This window comes from Neltuma alba, unplaced genomic scaffold, assembly GCF_004799145.2.
Source record: "Neltuma alba isolate B1F8T4 unplaced genomic scaffold, ASM479914v2 tig00010927_pilon, whole genome shotgun sequence".
Taxonomy (NCBI): Eukaryota; Viridiplantae; Streptophyta; class Magnoliopsida; order Fabales; family Fabaceae; genus Neltuma; species Neltuma alba.
Genome location: NW_021635703.1, coordinates 73,516 through 101,067, shown reverse-complemented (window position 1 = coordinate 101,067; position 27,552 = coordinate 73,516). Strand labels below are relative to the sequence as shown.

General features: G+C 33.6%; 1 protein-coding gene across 1 annotated transcript; it reads left to right on the top strand.

Moving 5' to 3' along the window:
* Positions 1 to 14,793: 14,793 nt before the first annotated feature.
* LOC114760032 (B3 domain-containing transcription repressor VAL1) lies at positions 14,794 to 27,201 on the top strand. Its single transcript, XM_028949276.1, is given in 14 exon segments — positions 14,794 to 15,090; positions 15,228 to 15,373; positions 16,451 to 16,532; positions 16,666 to 16,767; positions 17,412 to 18,067; positions 18,169 to 18,265; positions 18,400 to 18,574; positions 19,110 to 19,186; positions 19,269 to 19,635; positions 19,638 to 19,693; positions 19,843 to 19,892; positions 20,393 to 20,506; positions 20,600 to 20,667; positions 26,219 to 27,201. Coding segments are annotated over 13 exon segments (2,505 nt in total). The 5' UTR covers positions 14,794 to 15,090; positions 15,228 to 15,260; the 3' UTR covers positions 26,767 to 27,201.
* The last annotated feature ends 351 nt before the right edge of the window (positions 27,202 to 27,552 follow it).

The window sequence follows — 27,552 nt, the reverse complement described above, 5'->3', positions numbered from 1 at the left end:
TTAAATATATTTTTCAAAGTTATGAAGATCATTATTCCATATTTGAATCATAAGCCTTCAGGACTTTAATATTTATAATCAAGTCATCAAAGTGCCCTTAAATTATTCTTCCCATGCCATTCAATAATGTGAGTATGAAGGCTCATATGACAAATATGAATCTCTATTAGGCCATGTTCTATCTCAACAAATTGAAGCTGTATGAAATTAACATAGCTACTAGCTACTTTATTTGAGCCATAAGCTTTTTGGGCTATATTATTTACAGTTTTCAAAAAGTCTAATTATTGTAATTTTTCTTTATAAACAAACCATGTTGTAATCTTTCTCAAAATCAAAACTATATGGCTTTCTGCTATTTAATAAGATGAAAAATGGAAGATACATGGCTTTTATCCATTTAATTTCAAAATATAAAATCAAATATGGCTTCCGCCTATAAGATAAAAAAATCAAAGTTATATGACTTCTTGCCATTTAATAAGATAACAAAAGATCAAATATATACATATGACTTCTAGCCATAAGATAGAAAATTAAATTTATGTGACTTCTAGTCATTTAACAACATAAAAAATCAAATATATATGGCTTATGACCATTTAGTAAAATAGAAAATCAATATATATATATATATATATATATATAGGTCACACCTTCCTTTTAGACTATATTATATCTTAAATAGAACTATTTGGAAACATTTCTTATGATCTTAGGTTAAAAAAATTTAAAATTTAAAATTCATTAAATTCAAGTAACTATCATATAAACCTAAACCAAGGCCAAATTTTAAAAAATTATAACTAATTCTAGAAAAATTAAATGAGATGGTTGCAAGTTCTATTTAAAGATCTCAATATGATCTTCAAAGGAAAAATGCTCTCTAGTATCAAGCCCTTATCAATGAATCCTAAAATTAACATAAACTAGCACTGTTTATTTGGTAAATTTTTATTTTTTTCAGAATTTATGCCTACTTTTGGATAGGTGTAACTTTCTATACAAAACTCTAATTTTGATGAATTATCACTTGTTTTAAAGATAAAAATATGATATATATATATATATATATATAAGTCTTCCAAGTTTAAGGTCAAATCTCAATCATTTGACTAGAATCACATTAGCATGAAATTCAAGCATTTTCAAAATTATTTTATCCGTTTTTCTTGATTTTTTCTCTCTTCCTTTAACACCATGGGATTATTCCATTCACATACTACATGTTCAAGCATCACATTTTCAGTACATTACAACCACCAAAGTTAGCATTCCAATTGTCCAAACTTCAAACATAATCCTTACAAATTTACATAACAAAGTTCACATGAGATCATAAACATTATAAGCATTATCAACTTTAACCCAACATGAGCTCGTTGCTTTTCTCCTTGGGAGTTTCACCTCCTAGATAGTTGATTAATTTAACATGAAAAAAAAAAGAGATTTCAAGAAAATCCTAGTAGCAAGAACTACAATAATCATGCTAAACATGCAATACAAGAATGTCATATGTCACTAACTAAACATCGTGCATACTTTCATGCTCATATGCTACGGGAAGGGAGCAAGTAAAGATACCATTCAATCACTCAACGTTGCATAAAGCCAAGGCAAATTGTGCATGGAGTAAACACACTATCCTCTACCTAGCTCAACCAGATCATGGCATAGAAAAATCAAGCAACATGTAACGATCAAGCAAGGCAAGTTAGCAATCAAATTGCAATTTCATTGCTACCTCTTTAACTATCCAGGTGTTTGGTCTCTTTGATTCCTCTTTGTTCATCCTTACGCTCTTGCTCAATGCTTATCAATTCATACATAAATATATGCCACATTATCAATCGTAACACATAAAATTTAGGTATCAAGACAACTTTAAAACCCTCATTTCTTTGACTTTTTGACTTTAATTTTTATCTTTGTTTTGACAAATTTGAAGTTCTATTCCTACACAAATTTTCATGTAGAATTCAAATATCAACTTAGTTTTATCAAATCAAACTCCTCCATATTGCATTGAGCTTAGCCGAATAGTATGCATATTAGGGTTAGGATTTTCATTTTTGATTCCAATGCTTTTAAACACTTTCTCTTGGTGTTTTCTTGCATAAAAACACATTCTAAACTCATTGGAATCATTAAATTAAATTGAAACAATCTCTATCCCCTTAGACTATGCTTGGCCAAATTGCTCGCTTAATTAGGGAACTTGGAGTTTCTTCCAAAAATCAATCAAAACATCAACCAAGCAAACAAATCTAAGCTCTAAATCATGGTTTCTATCCTTCCCTGATCATTCCTCAATATTTCAAAATTTTGGACAACATGGTACCATGGAATTTTGTCACCAAAATTCACTTGAAACAAGCTATAAACATAGTCAAATTAAAGCTTTATCATACCTTGATTAATCCTTGATTTTTGCTTGATAATTCTTGACTTATTCCTACATGTTCTTGGCTCTCTAAACTCAATTTTTTTGCAGCAAAGCCTCCCTCCTTTAAGCACCAAAATAACCGAATTTGAAGGTATGAGAGGGGGAATTTATACAGCAAATTTTGGCCTCCCCTTGCCTCCAAGTGTCCCACAAAAATCTGAAGGAGAGAGGCCATCTATCCCCCTTAATATGTTGTGAAAAATTCAGGCAAGCCAAGTGTCCCATGTGTAATGATGTTTAGGATAAAATAATGTGTTAATTTGTATTATTTTATTCTTTAATCGTGTGAGCCACTTGGGCCACAAATTTTTTGTTCATTTCTAGCTCAAAAGAATGCCCAGTGAGCTAGAGAAAGAAGGAAGGAGTATTACCCTTTGACTCTAAACATTTTTCCACCCAATTTTACCATATTGGCTAAAATTTCTGTCTAATTTTTAATAATATTTTTGGACCTTCAAAAATTTAATTCTACCTAGATAAAATCATATTTTAATATACGAAGATCTTCTAAATTTTTTTAGAATTTATCTCAACCTCAAACTACCTGTACTGAATTTTCTCCGAAATCGGGCTTTGCTGATAAAATTTTGGCAATAAATATTTTAAAATTAATCCTTTCACCTTCAGGGCTTGAAAATAATTTTATAAACTCAAATGATTACTCAAATAATTTTCTCATATTTTTTTCCAGAATTATTAAAGCCTCTACATATTTAAAATAATTGTTTTCAGTTAATTTTTTACTGTTTTACCAAAAAAACCTTTGTCCACAAACAATTCTATAATAAATTATCTTCATGCTATTTCCACCTCCAAGGCCTTAAATATAGTTCCAAACCCTCTAGTTTATCTTTTTACTATTTTTTGAGAATTTTCTTAAAATTTTCTCCAATTTTCCTATTTTGCCTTTCTTGGACTGATAATTTCAAAAATATCAACCTGGGATAAAAGTCAGATTTCAACTCAAAAGTTGTTCCAACTCTGAATCTACTTTATTAGTTGACCCTCTGTTTGACTTATTATTTACACTACTAGAGTTATATAGCTTCTTACCATAATATAAAAAATCAAAACTATAAGACTTTTCGCCATTTAATCAAGATGGAAGGCAGAGTTATATGGCCAATTTTCAACGGTGGCCACTAAAATAAAGTTTGTTAAGTAAAGATTGTGGGTCGCACGTGTTGAGCAGCATGTAAATAAGTTAAGGGTACAAATACCTATCAAATATCAGGCTATAGTGTAATTTTGCCAATGAATCCTAAAAAGTAGTGCCAAAGTCCCCGATCCATAGTAGAGGCACATGTTGACAAATGTTGACCGAGAATGTCGAAAAGATTGACATTTTATTTGATACGAAGTGTGGACGTGGGTTCAAATTTATCTTTACTAAACCTAGGCATAACCTTTTATTTTACTAGACTTCATAGTCACAAACACACTTCAATTCAAAACCCATTTGGAAGTTATCAATTCTGCAGCTTACCCATTTGGAGGCAAGCTTAACGACTTTAGGATGAGGAGTAGTGCAGTTTAAACTAACTTGGGTAGCGAAGAGAAGAAAAAGTTAGGAGTTGATGGAGATTTTAAATGGGCTGTGAATTGAAGTATGTTTATATGAAGATAATTATAGTATTTTAGAAAAAATATGTCATATTTCTTATAATTAACTAACTTATCTAATTTTTTTAATTTAATTTAATTAGTTAAATAGGTCTTACATTAAAAACCAGAAAAATATTTACTTTGGGTCAATAATGGTCAATGTTGTCAATGTGTGCCTTTGTGATATATCAAAACCTTTTGAGCCATTTTTTTCAGGGTTGATGGGCGGAATTGCACCGTAGTGCAACATTTTTATGAGTATTTTTCACTCTACCCAATTTATTTATGGCATAGCTAGTATGTGGAACTCACAACCTTTACTTAATGGACGTCAGGCCACTGTTACAGATTGGAGATTTTTGCGCTGTTTTTTCTGTTAATTAATGGATAACATTTCACCATAATAAGGCTTAAGATACCACAGCACGCACAACATCTTCTCACAAAATAGTTTATGAATATTTTTGCAACTTCATCCTATGTTATATCAAGGATAATCTTTAGCAATACATCATTCCATCCCTCCACGAATTGTACTCTCTCGAGGATCTGTCAATAATTACTTTCTTATTACATTAAAAAAATTGGTTAAATGTTAAGAACCTTTACAGCTATTTTAAATTATCCTAATCAAACTAAAACCATTAGTCAAGTCAAGAGAGGAACAAATAAAGATATTTTTGCAAATGAGCTGAGTCATAAATATCTCATTAAATCTGTTAAAAATCTTGTATTAAAGATTAATACGTAATGTCTTATACCGAATAGGAGTACTATTATTATCGATGTCAAACGGACGGATTCTTATACAGTTCAGCCCGAAAAGATGGTTCTTTCTTACATATATGCTAAATTTTCTGAAATTTATGTATTTGTTGGTCAACAAAATTTAGATTACCAAAACGAAAAACAAAAGTAACTAATGCGTATGAAATTAATAATGGAAACATATTATAAATTATCAGTATATGAAAAATGGAAGTAATTAATAATTTTATATGTACGTATATGAAATTATCAGTGGAAACATATTATATGTGTGTGTAGTAACTACAAATAGACATGTTTTTTCATTAGCCGTAAAAAATAATTTTTTTAAATATATGTATAAAAATTTGAAAAAAAATTTGTAGTATTTATAATTAAAGGTTAATATAATTTTTGGTCTTTCAAATTTGAGTTTATTTTAGTATTGATCTTTAAAATTTCAAACCTATGATTTAGCCCTTGAAATTTAATCTGTTTCAAGACATTGGTTCCTGTTGGTAAAACACTGTTAAGTTGTGCTGATTGAAACATCCTTCCTTTAACCTTTTAAGTACGTGCTTGGAAATATTACAGTTCAAGCGATTCACAACACAAGCTCGTGGATTGAAAATTTACAATTGGTTCTTGGGTTACTATTCACTGTTTAAATTTCAGATTACAGGTCCAACTTCAAAAATCATAACTAATTTTATAAAAATCATATTGAGGTGCTCCAAAATTCTACTCGAAACTCTTTCAATTCTCTAGAGGAGAAAAATATGAAACTAGACTTATCCTTACCCGATTTCGTACAATTTATTCCATGAAAATTACTGTTCATTTGGTCAATTCTGGATCTTCCAGATTTCTAGCCTTGATTTTGGAAATCGTATCTCTTGGTATACACATCCAATTGAGGTGATCTATCTATCATTTTAAAGCTTGGGATGTGTACAATAAGTCTACCAAATTTTATGGCTTAACTCATACATTTGATAGGTCAGATTGGAGCTGGATCCTGGCTGCTTCAAGACCCACGTTTTATCCATTAGATAATTCTTGCTTTAATTCTTTTTATTTTTTTTGGCATACGTAACTTCATTCTCATACATTTCCATTCATGCCATAACCATTCTAAACAAATACATGGCATCATTGGCATTCATATAGATAATTTACATAATAGGAGAATTATACAAAAATCCTCAACCAAGCATTAACATCAATAATTCTCTACTTTCTTTTCCTTCCTTTTCATGCAATCATTGTGCATCATTGATTGACTTAAATGGTTGGTTAGGGAAGGGTGAGATTCGGGAGAATCTCAGTAGCAAACAATAACTACCCAAACATACATGGCAAGCTTGGCATTTATAACATGCTTGCAACTTAACATCTTTACAATATAATGACATGTTTCGAAATCATAATGCATTTATCATAAAACACATAGGCTTATAGCATATTTCAAACACATTCACAATCACAACACATGAGTTCATAAAACATATAGGCTTACGGCAGCATTTTCTTACCTCAAATAAATTCACATGGCATTATATAACATGCCCAAAGAGAGAGTGATGCTCTTTCCTCGTTCTTCCATTAAAATAATTAAAATAATTAATAATATTTATTTCGAAGTAATCTCGACTGAATTCTTTCTACCGATCCATTACTCTGAAAATCTATCTCCGAGTACCAATACTATTTATTCATCACAGGGAATTCCTCTAATTTTTCTTAAGTCAAAAGTCAACCTCCAAATAGTTGATTTTGACTTTCCTCGGATAGTGTATAAATATGCTTTAAATTCTATTAATGCCAATTTCTTTGCTTTTTGAGGGGCGGAATTATTTTTAAAACCCGTGATAATTTCTCAAGTATTTTTTCCCATTTTCTTTCAATTATTTGAGGCCTCCCTATACTTTAAATAATTTATTTTTAAAAATATTTTAAATCAGTCAAAACTCTGGGAATTCCACAATTTCCTTCTAAGAGGATTTTTGTCATTTTCAGCCTCATATTGGCCTCTAAACCTTATTCTTATTTTTCTGAAATTTTTCTAAAGCGTTCAAGCCTTAACCTACCATTTCCTATTTTCGGGCGTAATTTCCATTTTCCCTTACTAGCCTAAAACTTTGTAAAATTATGATTTTGTCCTTGATTTGGCTTAATTTCAAAATTCACCTCATTGAGGCTTCGAACATAACCTTTGGCCTACATTTATCTCAATTTCTCATTCCTGGGCCCCAAGACTTCACTAGAGTCTCTAACTTTCTCTTTTCTCAATCCCAAAAACTTTTTCTTTGCGATTTAGTCCCTGGGAATCTTTCTGTCCTTCTAGAGAATCTCTGAGACCTTTGCCAAAAAGGTTCTGGTAGCATGCACATCTTAGGCTAATTCTAGTACTTGTAGGTCCAAAAATCAGGATGTTATACTGATATGGCAAAAACGGTATAACTTTGGATGATATGGCTTGCGACATGGCAAATAAGCTAACTGTGGCATGATGACTTTAAAGTTGATGTGTAAACAATAGGCAGGTTTGGGATCTGAGATGGTTATAATTAAGGGAGAACACCAACGTGGTGAACTAGGCAGGGAACTAGGAAAGGGAAACTTGATCATAAGGAAGTGGTGGTTAACTTCTACAAGGAGCTAAAGTATTTGGTCTAAGCAGGTTTTCTAAATCTCTCCCTCCCACTTTCGCGGTCGCTACCAACAAACACTAATTAAATAGGAAGCTTGCAGTGGCTAGGTCAACAACTCATGGTAGTATCATGCTTAGATTATTCTCATAATTTCTTCAAGAGATCAACAACTCGTAATTTTTCGGGAGCCATGCACCAAGAGCAGAATTTCTTCTATTTGCTTTACGGAGCTTATGTGGTATTAGATACATAACTGGAAAAGGAAAGAGGGAAGAGAAAGGAAAAAGATCAGAAAGAGTAAAGAAGGGGAAATAGAGAATAGGAAACAAGTTGAAAGAAAATGATAACTGCAATATCATTCAATAATCAAGTCCGTCATAAAGTAAAAACCATTGATCTAATTATACTAAAATAATAATAAAAATGAAAATAATAATAACAACTAATCCTAATAATAATATTAAGATAAAAATAAATCCCAAAATGATAATAAATCCAGATAATTCAAATATTCTAAAAATATAATAAAATCATAATTATTTCTTTTTATAGCCCATCAATTCTCCCATGCTTGAAGAACTCGACTCCTGACAAGTTAAAATTAATGCACAAATCTTGGGAGGAAAGGGAGGGGTAAAGAGCTTGACATAATACTTTGATCTGGGAATCCTTTCCAATGAGTGAGGTATCAGAAGAGGAACCATTTGCAGCAGTGAGCAACTGGATCTTGGGTAGTATTTGGAGAACCTTTCTAACATACAAGATACTATTAGAGTGATTTGTTTTGCGATGAGACAATTTTAGGAGGTGTACCTTTCAAATGAGATGGCACTATAGAATGATGAAACTGATTGTTATTGGCCATGAGATGAGAAGAAACCATTTGCACTTGTGCCAATTGAACAACTTGATTAGTGTTTGAAAATTTTTTACAATTAACAATAATAAGATCAAGGGTCTCACTTACTTGAATCACAGACATGTCTAGTGGTGCCTGTTGAGTACTATGAATGGCCTCTACATGAGTTGTGGGCAACCACTTCACTTGGCTTTATAATATCTTCTTCCATGTTTAATGAAGGAGTTTTGATTTCTAGTTTGGTTACTTAGAGAGCCTCTTTCACTTATTCTCTAAATTACTGGTGAATTTCATAAGCTTATCAATTCTCTTATTAACTTGTTTTTAAAACTTATCGAGTGCATAGTCATATGATTACTTCTGGCATTCAAGTCTAGCTTTAAATTGTTCTATTCACACCTTGCAATCAAGTTGTCATTGGATGGCATGCTCATAACAGTAATGATATGTAAGATTAGCATAGTATTGAGCAATGTAATCATCACAATCAACAGTCATACTACACCTAATTGGCATACCGGTAAGGGTGAGTAGTATATCTAGTATAATCATGATCAATACCCTTATATAGGGTGTCGTGTGTGTAGTGATGTTTTCTACAAGGGCATTCTCTATAACTCATACTTAGAACTAAGTAGCATAAATAAAATTCTTTTCTTGCTCTCCCTGATTTTTTTTAAACTAACATTTCTTCCTTTCTCTTTTCTAAATTTCCTTCTCCCTCTATTTTTTCCTAAAATTATAGAGAAGCTAAATACAACAAATGAATATCAATAAACAAATTAAAAAAGAAATATACCCCAATCTTTCAGTAGCCTCAAGAAGGTCCATAATTGAAGGATGGTTGAACAGGTCAAAGTGCAATTTTCAAGTCCAAAAGTTCAATTTGTGCCAAAAACTCTGGGTCCAAAGTGTAATTGTCTCTAAGAACTGGGTAAAATTGTAATTATCTCCAAAAATCTGGATCCAGCATTGCAATTTTTCCAACTCTGAGTTCAAAGTGTAATTTTCATGAAATCCAATCTGAAGTGCAACAGTGCGACAACATGTGGAGTTCACTCGTAGACTAGAGTTGAGAAAACAGGCCGAGTTTATCAGGCCAGCCCGTTTAAGCTGAGGGCCGGGCTTGTAATTTGGGGCCTTTAAAGAAAACTTGGGTTTAAAAGAGTTAGCCTTGTAGGGCTTGAAAATAAAAAGGCTGGCCCGTTTAAGCTCACGTACGATAATTTTTTTCTTAATTTATATGTTTTTCTTGAGCCTAACCTAAACCCCTAACATTTTACACACTCTTCCTTTTTTAAGTTTCACTTTCAGTCTTTTACTCACTCTCAGCTCACACCTCAATCTCTAATGATATTAAAATAAATAAAAATATATTCTCCATATCCTAAATCAGATTTCAAACTTGTATTTATTTGAACCAACAATTATATATTAAAATAAACAAAATATATTCCCCACATTAAAACAAAATTTTAATGATTGAACCAACAGATACGTGTCAATTTGTATATATGTTATAAAATTTTAATAAATAAGTTAACACTTTTTTCTATAGTGACTATATCATAATTTTTACTCTATATTTAAATAGAGTTAGACAAGCGAGCTAGACAAAACCAAAGAAGACTGAACAAAAGCAAAATAATTAGGACTGGAGATAGTAAGTAGACAACATAGAATCAATCCCCAGTGATTGCTAAGTTGAAACCTTTAAAACAAACTTAACATTGATACTTTTAAATAAACTTACTGGTGGGCGAAAGATTCAATTCATGACAAAAGAAGACATATTAAACTCCAGCATCACTAAATAGCATTAAGAAGAAATCATTGATATTTTTAGAAGTTAAGAAGAGTCTATTACTAGTGAAGCACAATCAAATATTTTTACAATTGATGATAATAATGATAGTGTTTGTCCACTTTTTTTTTTTAGTGAAAATGTTTGTCTATTTTAATGAAACTTTTGGATGTTAACGTTATTGACTTGTTATGTATAATGGATGTTTTAGATTTTTTTTTTTATGTTGATAGACATTTAGATATGTTGATCTTTTGTATTTGTGACTTAATTTAATTCATATTTATGTCTTTTACTAATAATTTTATTGGTTTATTTTCATTTTTTGACAAAACATATGAAAAATGGATTTTTTTTAAATGGGCCAAAAGTCCGAGCCCATCTGCTTAAAGACTTGATCTAGCAAATTGAGGTATTTTTCAAATTTTAACCCTATAAGGTCGGGTTGGCCATTTTCCCAGCTTTACAACAGACATTAAGGAGGCACAAGGACGCACATGGAGGCTCTTTTTGCTGTGAAACTTCGGGTTCATACCATGTTCGTGAGTGCAATTCCAACAGTGCTGGTGATGTCATAAGTTGACGTTGAAAAATTTAGGATCTGAGACTGTTCGCTGACGGTTATGATGGAAAAGTCAACATCTACGAAATTTGGTCATCTTTAGTGGTGAATTCGTGGGATTCAAATGTGTTTGCGTCGATGAGGAGGATGGTGGTGGAGGTACAGTGATGGGACGCCAAAATATGGTAGAACGAAAAATGAACAAAGGAGTTGACATGGCAATTATGGATGGTTAGAGGGTAGGCTGCGTTTAGCTTTCAAAAGAAAAGAGTTTAGCCACGGGGAAAAAGATGAGAACTAGGCTTTGTTGCCAAATTAATGTAAAATGGACAGAGGGAAGATGAAGGAAAGAGATCAGAAAGAGTGGAGAAGGGCAACTAGAGAACGAACAAGAGGAAACAAGTCGAAAGAAAAGGATAACTGTAATATCATTTAATAATTAAGTCTGCCATAAAATGAAAACGTTTGATCTAATTATACTAAAACAATAATAAAAATAAAAATAATAGCAATTAATCCTAATATTAAAATACAAATAAATCTAAATAAATGCTCAAATGATATTAAATCCAGATAATTTAAATATTCTAGAACTATAATAAAATCATAATTATTTCTTTTCATATCCCATCACAAAGCCTTCCCCTTTATGACCCTCACACAAATTTCAATTATGGAAGAAATGCCTTTGAATCGTCTGCAAGGGACCAAAGAAACGGAACATCTTTGAGTTCTTCTAGTCGTCTACAATGGCGGCCAACTCATGAAAGCAGACGATGAAAATTACTTCCTCACCTTGTACAAGTTCTTCGCTTGACAGCCATCGATAAGCCTACTGCTTTTGCAACGGCCACAACTACTCTTCGCCAGCCACTTCTAGACTTGACCCCTTTCTTTTTGTCTGTTTTTTAGCATTGTCACTACTACATAAAAGAGTTTTTATAACACTAATTTACGGTGGTTATTAGAAAAAACACTGTAAAAAATATGACGGTGGCATTTGTGTAATTATAGGCATACTTTTAAAAGCGGTTATTTAAAAAACCGCCGTAAAAAGTTCTTTTAACGGCCATTTTTAAGAAAACCGCCTTAAGAAGTTCTTTTAACAGTGGTTTTTAAGAAAACCACCCTAAAAAATACTTTTAACAATAGTTTTTTAAATAACCGTAGTAAAAAGTCTATTAGAATTTTAAAATCCATCGCGTGATAGTTTTCACTTTTCAGAGTCAGAGCTCATAATCCCCTATTACCGTTCTCACTTGATTTTCTCCCTCCTCCTACCTTTGTCGGCGTTTATCCTTTGCTTTTATTATCTCCGCCATGTTCTTCCATCACCGTCATTGTTGTTGTTGCCGTCGCTATCACCTCATCCTCTTTATTCTTATTTGTAAGTTTTCCACCTCCATTTTTTTTGTGGATTTCATAGTTTTCATGGTTTGATATGATTATTTTTTTGGTTAAAAATATGATGTTTAATCTGAGTTTAAAGAGATCTTATTTTTATCAGATCTGAGTCTTTGATTTAATCTTTATTAAATCTTAGTGGTTTTAATATGGTGGTTGAAGGTGAAGCTATGTGACGCTATTACGATGGGAAAGAATTTATGTTTGCTCCATCAGAATGCTTTTAACTGATGAGAAATTATTGGTTAATTGATTTTTCACACCCCTTCCTTTGAGGCTTTATTCTCCCATTCCATCCTGATCAATAGGGTGAAACATAGAATAAGAAGAAGAAAAAATTTTCACGGCGGTTCTTAAACTGTCGTGAAATTCTCTATATTTTACGCGATGGCATAGACGTCGCTTTCAAAACCGCCATAAAAAGCTCATTTTAACTGCCGTTAAATGTTTTTTTTTTTTTATAGTAGTGTGTTTTCAGTCCCAAGGATGCCAGATTTGCCTTTTTTTCCCCCTTAATTAAATGTACAGGTCAACTTTAGAATCATCATGCCACATAGTCAGCTTATATTGTTAAGTCATAAGCCACATCATCTAAACTAATACCGTTAGTTTCATCTTAGCAAAACTTAACGGTGTTTTAGTATCAAGGGCTAACATTTTAAAATGGACAAAATTTTAGAGACTAAAATTATGGGTTTGAAATTTCAAGAACCAACACCAAAACAGACCCAAATTTAAAAGACTAAAAATTATATTAACCCTAATAATTTGTTACAAATTTTATAATTTATAATAAGGATTTTTGATTTTATAATAATATCAAAATAATTGAATATGTGGAGAAAGCATATGTCCAAAAAAATAAAATAAAACAAATAATGAGATAAGAGCAGTATAGTCAAGCACATTATATTTTGTTGCAAAATATATTTAATATAGTAAGAATTGCTATAAAGTCCTGAGAAAAAAATATGATTATTATAAAGTCCATCACGTATAGACAACTTTCAGTATAGGAAACAATAGTTACTAATTTGTCTTCAAGATTTTTGTAACTATTTTCTTTTCTTGAGATGTTATGGTTATTTTTCCTTGAATATTCAACATTAGTGAAAAAGGTTTTACTAAAATAACCAGTGGAAGACCATCACCTTTTATATCTGAGTTTGTGTGTGTAAATTTTGCAAAAAGGACCATCTCAAATGAATGGGGTGGGTTAAATGAGTTTGGCGAATGGCTAAAGTGAGAGAATGAGGTCCAACGGCGTTAGGTGTGAATGCGAAGAAAACAATAAGCAAACAGGACAGATGAGACATGGCCGAGTTCAGATTCATATTGGGTTTCACGACTAATGCCTTTCCATCAAAGCTCTTTTAAAATTATAAAAAAGATGCATATAATACGCTAGAAAAACATATACCCAGCAATCCTTTTCTTTTGGTAACCTAAAATTGAAACATACCAACAATATCAATTTGCTTTGAATAAGGTCAAAAATTTAAACTTTATATACGGAAAGAATGTGAGTTATTTTCAATTATCCCCAGCAATCCTTTTCTTTTGGTAAAATATGGCCAACAATCTTCTAATACTACTATTGGACTTAGTTGGTGGTACTAAATCGTACATAAATAAACATACGTATATATAAAAAGAAAATACAGATTATTTATAGTTTTATTTGATTTTTAATTAGATTCTCGTAGTTCCTTATTATTATTATTATGTCTGTTCCTTATTTAGATTACCTTCTTGTATTGCCCGCCATCACTTGATAGGTCTGTTCCTTATTATTATTATTATTATCATCATCTTTTGTTTATCAATTATGATCACAACCTTGGTGATGATTCCATTTTTAAATCCCACCTTCATGTGCGGCCATGAACACGTGTTTTCCGTATATTCAATGCTACGTTGGGCGAGAAAAACACCGCACACCTAAAAACAACGCTTATTATTATTTGATATTACTTAGCTTTAATATAAAAATTAACTGATTAATTTGAGTAGATTAAAAAAATTAGTTAAACTAGTTATTTATAAAGAATATGTATTGTATTTTCTGAAATACTCTTACTAATCATATACTCCTCCTGTCTTTAATATAAGACCTAATTATTGAGTTAATTTTGGTCTTAAATATAATAGCTATTTTTCATATTTATCAATTTTCTTTAAATTACCCTTATAGATATTCCCTCAATTATAATTAATTAGAAGAGGGAGAAAAGATATTGAGAAAGATAATTATGGTGTTTTAGAAACAACATGTTATATTTTTTTATAAATTATCTAACTTCTTTAATTTAATCAAATTAGTTAAATATGTTTTATATTAAAGACCAGAAAAGTATATTAGTTAGATGTTGATAAAACATTTAATATGTGTAATTATTATAAGAATTATCTTAAAAAGATGAATAAATATAAAAAATAAATAAATTAGAGATTTATATTTAGAATCAAATTAAAAATCAAATAGTATTTTTTAATTTCTGACCTATTTTACTCGTTAAGTCATTAGGATTCAATTCGTGGACCCACGAAACTTGCGGGTCATTTTGGTATTGTATTGTAACTGTAATCTAGTGAAGCCCCGTATCATCATTCTTAAGAAAGAATAGTAAAACCCAGTAAAAAAGAGGACGACTTGTTCAAGACTTGAGCTAAGTGTCGTGCATGCATTTTATGCATCTGTTACTTTGCATGCACTCTCTATCTCTCTCTCTCTCTTCCCCCTAGAAACCCATTGACGCAAACGCTTTCTCTCTCTAGCCGATACCAACCAAAAATCCCAGATTGCCGTTAAATTCTTTGGGTTTTCTCTGATGTTGACTTTACTATATTCTTCTTCAGCTGTTCAAATACCTGAATCCATGTTCACGCGTTAGGATTATATTGATTAGAGTGGATGATAAGTATAGGGAAGTTGGGCAGTTTTGCTGTGTTCTCCTTATGTGGATGAGCAATCCTTTAGTTGATTCTGGGTTTCTTGTTTGATACCAGGTTGGTTTTGTTGTTATTTCTGCAAATCTTGAAACTTGTGTGTGAATCTTCGTTGTGTATGGGATTTGCCAATTGAATTCAATGTTATAGTAAAAAAGGGTTTTAGGGTTTTAATCTTGATTTCTCTGATTTTACAGGTTTTAGTGGGGTAAGGAATTAATTCCGTAATAATGGAGTCCGACATTTGCGTGAATACTTCCTGCGGAGAAGTTACTGCTCACGAGTGGAAGAAGGGGTGGATGCTGCGATCTGGTGGATTTGCCAAACTCTGTGATAAGTGCGGGTATTTTAGTTCCTTATTCTGTTCATGTGTTCTTCAATTTCATTTGTTTTCATCTCCAAACCTGATTCGATGCTGCCAGTGTCAGTCTGTTTGGGGTCGTGTGTCTCTTTCTTCTCATAGACATGGATTCTTACTTGATGCATCTTATTTGGTTCCTATTAGATTAGTAAGATCCAACCTTTTTCCCTTTATGAGATTTTCTGGTTTTATATCGGTTTGCCCAATATAAGAAAATCGGTCGCAATGTGGTCAATTCGAAAACAATAATAGTCCACACTGATGTAGCTAAACCAGCTGCTGCTCCAATGTCGGTAAAACGATATTCTTCTTCTCATTCTTCGTTGCCCCTTTGTCCCCGCACTAAGAAGCATGGGATAGTCTAAGTTTCAAAAGAAATTTGGAGTCTAAACTGCTTTATAAGTGTTTTACCCGTCTATATACCTTAGGGTCTTGTGAATTGTGAAAATGCTTAGAAACAGAACGTGTTAAATTTTACTTGCATCCGTACGTGGATCATGCATCTAATTTGGGTCCCCTAGACTGAAGGAGCAGGGCTTTCTAGTCAGACAGGTAATAAATTAAGCCCTTATAATATTTTTGTTCAAAAAAACAGAAAACCAAAGAGATATATATATAGAGAGAGAGAGAGGGAGAGAGAGAGAGATTTCCAATTGCTTTCGTCCATGATTTTATGTAAGTGTAACAAAATGGTAATCTTATATGCCAAAATGTTTAAGATGTTACCTTTCTCGTAATTCTATAAAGACATGATTGGTCATAAAAATTAAGACTTTTTACTGTGTTTTCAATTTTTCATTATGCATAGAAATATTTAAGTGGTTGGTGTCATGGCTGCATAAAGTCAGGAAATCTCAGTGCACCATTTTTGTTAATAGGCAACTTTGAGAGTGAGTGATGAAATGAAAGACTCACTTAGCTGACCACATGATGACAATTATTGTCATTCATTCATTATTTCTTTCTTTCTTTCTGACATTCTCAATTTGTTGTTATTAATTTTTTTTAATTATGTTTCTTACATGGGTTATCTTTGGTGTGTCTCACTATGTATGTTAGATCTGCCTATGAAAATTTGGTTTTCTGTAAAAAGTTCCACCTTGAAGAAGCTGGTTGGAGGAAGTGCAACTTCTGCAAAACGGTAAGCAGATAAGTGTTTTGCTTCTCTTTTGCTTAGTTTCTTTCTTCTTTCTTCTCCCCCCCCCCTTTTAGTTCTGTTTAAGCCTTCTCTTTTACTGCCTAGATATCAAAATATTTGTGAATTGATTTGGCAGCCTATTCACTGCGGATGCATAGCATCTAAATCTTTGTTCGAGTACCTTGATTTTGGTGGTATAGGCTGTATTAACTGTGTAAAGTCTCCCCAGCTGCATTTGGTAAGTTCAATGTGGATGGTTTGTGTAAAGCTCGACCTTAGTAATGTGTAGCCTGTTTCTGTTGACATTTTCTTTTCAGTCTTCATTTCCTAAATTTGCTTCTACAATTTCACTTTTCATCATTTATCATAGTTACTTAATGAAGTGGTGGTGGCAAGTGTTAGTAATTTTAAAATGAATTATCATAGCTTGTTATCTCCAGGTTACTATGAATTTATTGAAAACCTTTCACATCTGCAATATACATTAAGAGATACCATTTTATTTTTGGCTTGATCTGTCAGCAAACCAAACAGAGAATATCTGTGGCTATGCTTGTTTGAAAAACAAGCTTCAAACTAATCTCGAGCTGTTATGTTTGCCATGTGAGCCCAACTGAGTTGTACTTACTAGATGAGCCTGAACAGCCCACTGAAATCTCAGCTTATCTGTATTTCTTTATGCAAGTTTTTCTTTGGCATTCAAATGTACTTTGAAAAATTCCTTGGTATGGATTTAAGTGGGATCGTTTCACCTTGCACTTGACATTATATGAGATATGATCATTAGTACTTTGAAAGAGATATCTCTTAGGTATATTGTATTATTGGACTTTCTGACATAGAATGTTCACGGATTCCTATTATTAAACTATTTTTCTGCAGATGCAAAATAGTGAAATTTCTAATGGGTCTATTACATCAACCAAAAATGTTGCAAGTGACCGACATTCTTGTCATATTGATGGTAGAATCTCTGTGGATAGTGGTCGCGAAGGGAAACTTATGCAGCTGTGCAAAATTGTTGAAGCTAGTGATTCTAGCCGCTGGACTCAAGTTCAGAGAGATGGGATACTTTTATCTAGTGGGCAGACCAGCCAGGACGTTAAATGTCCAATAAGGGAAGTGGATTTAGAATTTTCAAACGTGATGAATCCATCTGTTCAGTCATTAACATTTGCTAAATTAGAAAATAGCAGACCAGCATGGGAGCTAAAGAATATGCATGAATTACCCGTGCAGCCATCATTGTGTATGTCTCTGGGAACTCCATCAGGAAACTCTATCTTGCCTGCTGCTGGAGAAACTGTAGAAGGAAGAGGTGAGGAAAAGCCATCTCCTTTTCATCAAGGGCAAAGATCTCGGCCTATATTGCCCAAACCACCAAAGAGTGGACTAACCATAAATCATGAGACAAATAAAGGCATGCTTTCTCAGCCACGAATAGCGCGGCCCCCTGCTGAGGCAAGATGCAAGAATCAGTTGCTTCCTCGATATTGGCCCCGGATCACTGATAAAGAGTTGGAGCAATTGTCTGGAGAGTATCCTTAATTTATTTTCATTTTGGGCTTTTGCACATGAGCTGAAAAATCTGATATATGATTGATTTAATAATCAGTTTCCTTAATATGTTATTTCAAAGTTTGAAGTCCACTGTAGTGCCACTATTTGAGAAGGTGTTGAGCGCCAGTGATGCAGGTCGAATTGGCCGTCTTGTTCTTCCAAAAGCATGTGCTGAAGTATGTTGAAAACTTTATTCTATTTGCTTGCTTCTCTTTGAATAAATGGGACTCTGTTCCTATGACATCTTTTCAAGGCAAAACATCTCTCTGTAGTTGAAAATTCATCTAATATACTGGCATAAGAATTGCAGGCTTATTTTCCTCCCATTTCTCAATCAGAAGGTCTTCCTTTGCATATCCAAGATGTGAAGGGGAATGAGTGGACATTTCAGTTTCGATTTTGGCCCAATAACAACAGTAGGATGTATGTATTGGAGGGCGTCACTCCTTGCATACAGTCCATGCAATTACGTGCTGGTGATACTGGTATGCATCAATCCAAGGGCAAATTGGTGCCACACTTATTTCATTACTAGTTCACACTTCTTGAAAATTTTTCAGCAATCTGATTTATGAAGATAAGTTTATCTCAAATACAGTCATTTTTATGGCTGCAATCCTTTTGTAATTTAATATCTGCAGCCAGCATAACAAATTACCTTTAAATTGGTTGATGGCATTTTATGGTCACTATTTTTTATCTACTGTTTGATGATCATGCATATCATTGTTTGCTTGTCATTATTTCAGTTATTCGTCTTCTTTAGTTCTTGAAAACATAATACTACATATTGTGTTGGTTGTGCTTCTTCTTGTACAATTTGGCATTGTAATCTCTGTAGGAAATTACTAAAAAAATAAAAAACTTCAATCCCATGCCAACCTGATCGCTTACGGAGTTTTCATTGTTCAATACTATTTAGTTTTACAAGTACCATGTAGTTTTGAACTCGGATATAAATGGAAAAGTTAATGTATTGTACCTGTATTACTGCTCCTTTATTTGATCTTTTTGTTGCAGTAATATTTAGTCGGATAGATCCCGGAGGTAAACTTGTTCTCGGTTTTAGGAAGGCATCTAATTCTGTAGATGCACAGGTTGGGGCATAATGTTTCATTGCTTTCTGCAGCTCCTCTATGGGTAATATGTAATTCTGATAAATGCTAATCGTTGTAACAGGACGCCTCCCCATCTGCACCTTCAAATGGCATTCCAATGAAGGATACCTCGTGTTCTGGGGTCACTGAGAAACTTCACTTGGAAAACGGTTATCCTGTTCTTCTCCTGTCGATGAAGGGGAACAGGGAAGCTTGCTCAAATGGACTTTCAGAACATCTGCATTTGAATAGAATGGATGCTGGTTTGCCTAAGTCTGAAAATTGTGGGAGCATGACAAACAATGATTCCCTGCGGCAGCCAATTACAGTTTCAGAGAAGAAGAGGACTCGTAATATTGGGTCTAAGAGTAAGAGGTTGCTCATTCATAGTGAAGATGCCCTGGAGTTGAGACTTACTTGGGAAGAAGCTCAGGACTTACTTCGTCCACCACTAGTGTCAAGCCCAGCATTGTTACAATAGAGGACCATGTATTTGAAGAGTATGATGTAAGTTTGTAGCTGCTAAATAAAAGCATCATTTTATTATTTAGTTTTTCCATTTCAAGTTGAATATGGACTGGTATAGTTTGGGAAATTGCGTTTAGTTTCTTTTTTACCTGGCTAATCAAGGATCTCCATGCTTCATGTCTATTTAGGAACCCCCTGTTTTTGGAAAGAGGACTTTTTTCACTACACATTCATCTGGGTAAGAATACATGCAATGCGTCTGTTGTGTGTATGAACATTCATATTTAGAGTTGTATTTAATGGTTTTTGTCATGTGGACTGTCCTGCAAATTTGTTGAAATGCCACAAGAGTATATTTTTCTCAACGCAATACTGCTCACGCTATGGCGTCAGTTCAGTGAGTTCATGGCCATAATTTTAGCTGTGCGCTTGAATTTAGCATTTGTTCATAAAAGTACTTGATATCAATAGTGAAAGAAGCAATAAGAAATTTCCATGTTTCTCAGATATGTAGATATTTTGTTTCATGGCCATTGAATAATATTCTCATTTTTTATCATGCTTTTTTATTATTATTTATATTTAATTGGAAACCGTCTTGCGAGAACTATACTTAAATGAGAATTAGGTTTTAGATAGTATTGATGCATCATAAAGCATTCAGACTTGTCAGATTGACACAGATAAGAAATGTGAAAATGCCAGTTTTATTTGAATATTCTTTAATCTTTCATACAGCAGACAAGATCAATGGGCTCAATGTGATGACTGCTGTAAATGGCGAAGGCTGCCAGTAGATGTTCTACTTCCTCCTAAGTGGACATGCTCAGAAAATGAGTGGGATGATAGCAGGTGCAACATTAAATTCCATTGCTTGAAAATTTTCTTGATATGGGACAGTATCATATCATTTGCAAATTCTTGTCATGGTCAATGTCCTTACAGGTCTCTGTGTTCTGCACCAGAGGAGCTCAGTCCAAAGGAGTTGGAAAATCTTCTGAGAACTAGCAAAGGTTCCTGCTGTCTATTTTACTTAAGGTTTACCTAGTGTCCCATCATGTGATTGTGAAACATCCTTCTATTAGCGTTACAGTTCAAACGGATCATGAAATAAGCCCGTAGCTTAAAAATTTAAAATTTAATTCCCGGGTTACTATTCATTAGTAAATTCCAGATTTTCAGTACAATTTTAAAAATTTATAAGTAATTATAAAAAAATCGTATTGAGGTGATTCAAGTCTCTATTTAAACTCTTTTAATTCTCTACAGGAAAAAATATAAATCTAGACTTAACCCTTCTCAATTCGTACAGTTAAATTCATGGAAGTTTGCTGTTCATTTGGTAAAATCTGTACTTTCCAGTTTCTCTGTCTTAACTTTAAGCAGTCATAACTCTTAACACATACATCCATTTTAAGTGATCTACCACTTGTTTTAAGCAGTCATAACTCTTAACACATACTTTTAAATTTGCTACCTTGTTTCTTTAAATTTTCTTTTTGCTTTCTCGTGCTCCTTTAACTTTCAACTATTAAGGCTGCATGGCTTTCGTTGCTCTCTTTTTTCTCCTTTCTCTCTTCATATTTTTGGCCTCCCTCCCTCTTCTCTTGCATTGGCTGAAAATCATGACTACATGGGAGGGGAAGGGGTATTTATAATGCAAGTTAAGTTTACCTTATGATAATCCTTCAAATTCAACATTTGCTTTTACCCTAGGACACTTGTTTTGCATCAAACCTCATTCTTTCTTGATTCTTGCCACCTAAACCCTCTTAGGTGTCTTTCTCATTCAGTTCCTATGCCACCTCAAAGGACACCTCCTGTGCCACCTATTACATGTGTAAAGACATAATATTTTATTACATAATTCCATTCTTCCAAACTTAAACCTTAAAAAATTGTATTATTCTATCTATGTCCCCTCATCAAATTTGCATTAAAATAGGCAGAACAATAAAGAAAAATTTGTGCATAATTATACCTTTGGCTATTCATTTACCTATTTTATGATTCTATGTCATATCAGATACTTTTTGAGTCTTGACTTATCCGGTAACTCTAGACATGTCTTGGTACCTCTTTTTCATCACAAATATCCTCACTTAACATTATTTAACATGCATAAAGAGGGAGTGATGCGTTTCCCTTTGTTCCTTTATTAAAACATTTAATAATATTTATGTCGGAGTAAACTTAGCCGAATCTCTATCGATTCACGACTCCAACAATCTATTTCTGGGTACCAATACTGTCTTTTTATCTTGGGAAATTTCTCTAATTTTTCTCAGGCCAAAAGTCAACTTATAAACAGTTTATTTTGACTTTTCCTAGATAGTACATAAATAGGTTTTAAATTCTGTTAAAGCTAACCTCTTTGCTTTCTGAGGACAAAATCATTTTTAAAACCTATGATAATTTCTCAAGTATTATGTTTCATTTTTTCTCTAATTATTTGAAGTCTCCTCGTATTTTAAATAATTTAATTTTGGCTAATATTTGTAATTAGCCAATACTCTGAGAATTGTATCAATTTGTTTCAGGGTTTTCTTGGTCATTTTTAATCCCATACGGGCCTCAAAACCTCATTTATTTTTTAAGAATTTTCCGGCAAACTTTCTGAATTTATGATTAGGTCCCTGCACAGGTTTAGTCTTGGAAATCATCACACTGAGGTTCCCAGCACAACCTTTAGCTCTTAATCATCTCTAATTCTCATACTCAAGTACTCGAGACTTCATCAGAATTTTTAATTTGCCTATTTCGTGGTTCTAGAAAATGCTTACTTTACGGTTTGATCTTTGAAAATCTTCTCGGCCTTCTAAGGAACTTCTAGAACTCCTATGAAAAGGAGTATGATAGCCTGCTCATTTCAAGCTAATTTTTGCATTTTTAGGCCCAAAATTCGAGATGTTATAGATTGAATGCCAATCATACATCTTTGCATCTTGCAAGATTTTCCCATACATAGCTATATTTGTATGCTCCATATGAAGTTCTCTGATGGAGAAAAAGGGAAGAGGGAAGAAGAAAGAGGAAAGGGAGGAAGAGAGAATGGAGGATGTGTGATGGTAAGATAGTATTAACGACAATGAGGTCTATAATGGGAATGACCTAGGGCTGTATATAGAGCACTAAATTCAATAATTAAAGTAATAATGTGAACAAAAACTAACTTAAGAAATTATAGACATGTTATTAAAAATTTAAAACATAGAACAAACCTAACTAACTTTACTAACTCTCTAATTGAAAGAACTCTTTTTCTGGAAAAACTGCTTTTAGGACTCTAACGAGGCAAGGTCTTAGAAGAGAAACTCCTCTTCAGTGATCCCAATAACATTTGAATCTGGGCAAAATTTTCAATTTAAGAAGATAATGGTAGAGGAGGCCAAGATGAAGGAGAACAATATAATCATTCCTAAGCATAATGTGGCCAAACATCTAGAGGAGTTTAAACAAGAGCATGATGAAGTTGACTACCTGCAGAACCATCAGAGAGTAATGGGAGAGGCTCCAAAGTTCCTCCATAAAGGAATAGATTCTCTATATTGAAAATTGGAGTAATGGCTATATCAAGAGGTAATTCCAATAAGTATTTGTTAGCCCTAAAATTTTCGGGGACAAAAAAAGGGCAGAGGTTGGAGTATGTAAGCTTTTGGAGGAATGTGACAATGACCATAAGAAGACAATTTATATTGTTCCTTTATCATTGACAGTTTGCCCATAATCTTAGCATACTTATCGGACTTAGTGATTGAATAATTACAGGCAAACTCAGGTTGTTGATCCAAGGACCAAAGAGGAAATGCCTTGGCAGTTCAAGATTGATGATTCCTCACAGGATTCACGAGAAGAATCCTAAGTTGATTATGGATGCAGACATTTTCCTCTATAGGAACCCCTTTAGTTTATGGACCAAAACCTGTCAAACAATTAGGAAGCCAAAATGAATAGGCTTAACCTTACAGTACTCCCAAAAGATGGTTTATTGTCCCCTCAGGGAACAGAAATGGGAGAAAGCATGTGAAAAGGATGAAATTTTTTGGAAAAACATGGAATTTTGGAATCTAGTTTGTTGGGCCATGGAGTAGAGAGCCTCACTTTTACTGTTTGAGGTTCCATGAATGAAAAAATGAACAAATGAATGAGCTGAATGTACTTCCTCCAAATCTATTTATAAGTTTCAAATTTGGAAAGAGGTGTGGTCCATTTTATAAGCTTCAATTTGAGTTTGTCTTAACATTTAATGTAATTTTTTCAACTCTGCCCTTAATTATTTATTCTTTTTCCTCTGTTATAATCTCTCTTATCACATTTTTTCACACATTTTCGTTCATCTTCTTTCTCATTTATTATAAAGGCATTTTTGGAAGCAAAGATATATTTCTAACCTTTTTATTGTTTTTAACTAATTTTTCATCATTCATGAATTAGTTATTTGAAGTTTATAATAAGGACTGGAGGTAATATTATTGAATAACATCTGGTGTGCAGTACATGCTATAAAATAATATTGGCATCATGAGCAGGATAGACTAACTGATACACATAACTAACTAGCTAATCCAACTGTCATGACATGCTCCCTCCATTTAAACGCCCTTTACTACATACTATAGACTCTCAGTTCCACCCCTGCTCATACCTCCTTCACAAAAGATAAATTGTAGCTTGTCTCTAAAATAGCTGAGAGTTGCATTTTTGGTAGACTAATGAACACATCTGCAACCTGATCTTGAGAAGAAATGTATTTGACTTCAATCTGATTCCCAATCACCTTTTGGGGGAAGAAATGAGGTCAAGCTCTACGTGTTTGGTGCATGAATGAAAAGCTGGGTTGGCTGGGAGAGCCACTGCACACAGATTGTCCTAGTGCACCACTGGTTATCATTAGACATCACTTTCGATTCATGTAGGAGGAGATTGAAGCTGAGCAGTCTCTGCAAAGCAGCTAGTTAAAAACCTGTACTCAATATTTGTGCTTGAACTAGCCACGACCCTTTGCTTCTTTGGGGGCCATGAGATCAGGTTGCAGTCAAGATGCATTCTGTAGCCACTGAGTGAGTATCTGTCATCTGTGTCAGCAGTCCAGTCAACATCACAATGTCCTTCTAATGTTAGACAGTTAGTTTCTGCATAGCTCCCATATACATTTTCTGAAGACCATGCATAAATCCGCACACCTTGCTGATAGAGAATGAGATTTGAGGTACTTACAGTCACAAATTGCAGTGAACCCACCAAGGACCTGTAGAATTTAGTTTTTTCCACCATATCATGATACATTTTAACTAACCTGGTTGAGGCAGACGAGGCAGACATAGTTGTAACCATAGGCTTTGAATATAGTGGGTCAACCTTATTTCAAACGATCTCTGATATATTGAGTACAGGTTTTTAACTACGGACTGCTGACAGAGATGACAGATGCTCAGTCAGTGGCTACGGAATGCACCTTGACTGCAACCTGATCTCATGGCCCCCAGAGAAGCAAAGGGTCGTGGCTAGTTCAAGCACAAATATTGAGTACGGGTTTTTAACTAACTGCTTTGCAGAGACTACTCAGCTTCAATCTCCTCCTACATGAATCGCAAGTCATGTCTAATGATAGCCAATGTGAGACTGATGCTTAAGTCCTACATGGAAGATGCAAGCCACCATTAAACAATGATTTCATTTGAATAAAAAGAAAATGATTTGAGTGGCCTGAGGTCTTTTGATCATCTCATCAAAATGCTCGAGTACAATTATCATAGACTGAGCTGTACATTGGATGAGCTGTGGACCAATCTTTGGGCTTCAGTGGATGGGCCACATTTAAGATGGTAGACCTGATGGCTTGGTCTGTTAATTAATCCAATGGCTGGAAATATAGAATCTGGCATGTATAAAGGTAATTTTATTTTTCCGGCAAGATTCTAATGAGCTTCCTTCAGTAAAAATGTGCAACGAACACTAGTACCACTTGTAGAACAAGGTAGAGAGGAGAAGGAGGAGAACAAGAGATAAATGGAAAGGGAATGGGAGGGTGTGTGATGGCAAAATAGTAGTCAATAACAATTCATCACTAGGGCCTACAATGCTATTTATAGAGCTCGAAACATGATAATTAATTAAATAACAGAAATAGTAATAACTTCAGCCTAAATAAAATAAAATAAAATAAAACCTATTTTGAAATAAATTTCCCATCAATATGCATTAACATAGTGCTTGCCAAATTCTCTGTCTGTCTGAGCATTGATGTTGAAAGCATACTGTTACATGTGTGGTTTGCATTGATATCGTATAGCATCCATGTGTATTATTGTGCCTATGGAGCGTTGTATGCAAATGCAATCATTTTTCTTTCATCAAGCTTAAAAATCTGGTTCTACTTTTAAAAACGAGCTCTTTTTTTTTTCATCAAGCTTAAAAATCTGGTTCTACTTTTAAAAATGAGCTCTTTATGCGGTTATTTTGTGTCTGTCTCTGTTTTAGGTAATTATGCTCAACCAATTAACTACATCCATGACCCTCAACATAACAATTTCCTAATCTTTCTGGATGCCCCGGATCTTCCAGGTTCTAAGAAGAGAAGAATTGAAGAAGACAGGAAGTCACCCCAAGAGCATGAAACTTCCGGCTTAGATGCTCTTGCCAGTGTGGCAGTTTTAGGAGACAATTTTCTTTCCCCTGCTGAGTCATCTGCAGGAATCACCACCAAACATCCTCGACACCGTCCAGGATGCACCTGCATAGTGTGCATCCAGCCACCAAGTGGGAAGGGGAGACACAAGCCGACATGTATTTGCAATGTGTGCATGACCGTGAAACGCCGTTTCAAAACCCTCATGATGCGTAAAAAGAAACGGCAATCAGAACGTGAAGCAGATGCCACTGAGAAGGAAGCAGGCCACCAGAGGGATGCATCTGAAATGAATGGGGCTTCAAGGGACGATACAATTTGTTTAGAAAAAGGGGGTGACCTAGTCACAGGTCAAACTGATGTCAGTGAACCCAGTACTGGACAAATAGATCTGAATTGTCATCCCAAACGTGAAGAAATACTAGTTGATGAAACAGAACTGAGCATGACCAGTCATCTTGAAACAACTAACTATCTACAATAAGAAATATCTGAAGAAAATTGGCGTAAGAGGCTTAAATTGCAAACAAGATGCTAGGTTTTTGCTTACTCTGCATCCGATTGTTTGCAAGTCGGGGAAGAATAGATGATGAGGTATACTGTGAACCAACTTAAAGTCTCTTTTCTTTTCTTTTTATTCCTTTACCCCCCCCGTTTTGGCGACCCCTTTTTCACTTGATATCTATCACAGAGTACATAGTCCCGTTCAAAGGGTGGTAAAGGTAGCTCCTTTTTTCTTTTTTTTAACAGTTAGAAGAATGTAATTTTGGTCATGCTTTATCTTTGAAATATTTCTGGCCATAATGTGTCTTGCTGGTTTTTTTCCTTTTCGTTTTGTTGGTGGTCCTCTTTTGACGTTGTATTCGTTTGTTTTTTGAGAATGAAATATAAGGGAAGGTACATTTTGTTGTTTTGAGAATGAAATATCTTTGAAACATATTCGCGAACTGGATTTTTGTATTATGAGCGAGCTGAAGTGCCTTTTTGAATGTTTTAGGCATCAGAGCAAGTTAATGGGAAAATGAGAATAGGCATGTTGTTCAATGCTCCTAAATTTTTTTTTAAAATTAGGGTATCAATTTTAGAAAAAATTTGATCTGTGATCTATAAGCAAAATTGATGAAAGTATGGATATAAAATAAATTAAGGCACGCGGATGATAAAATATCGGCAAATATATAACAAACATAAAAGTTAAAATTATAAAAATCAAATACTCAAATTAAACGAAATCATGAAAGCCCAGATTTTTTTTCCATTACTAAAGGAA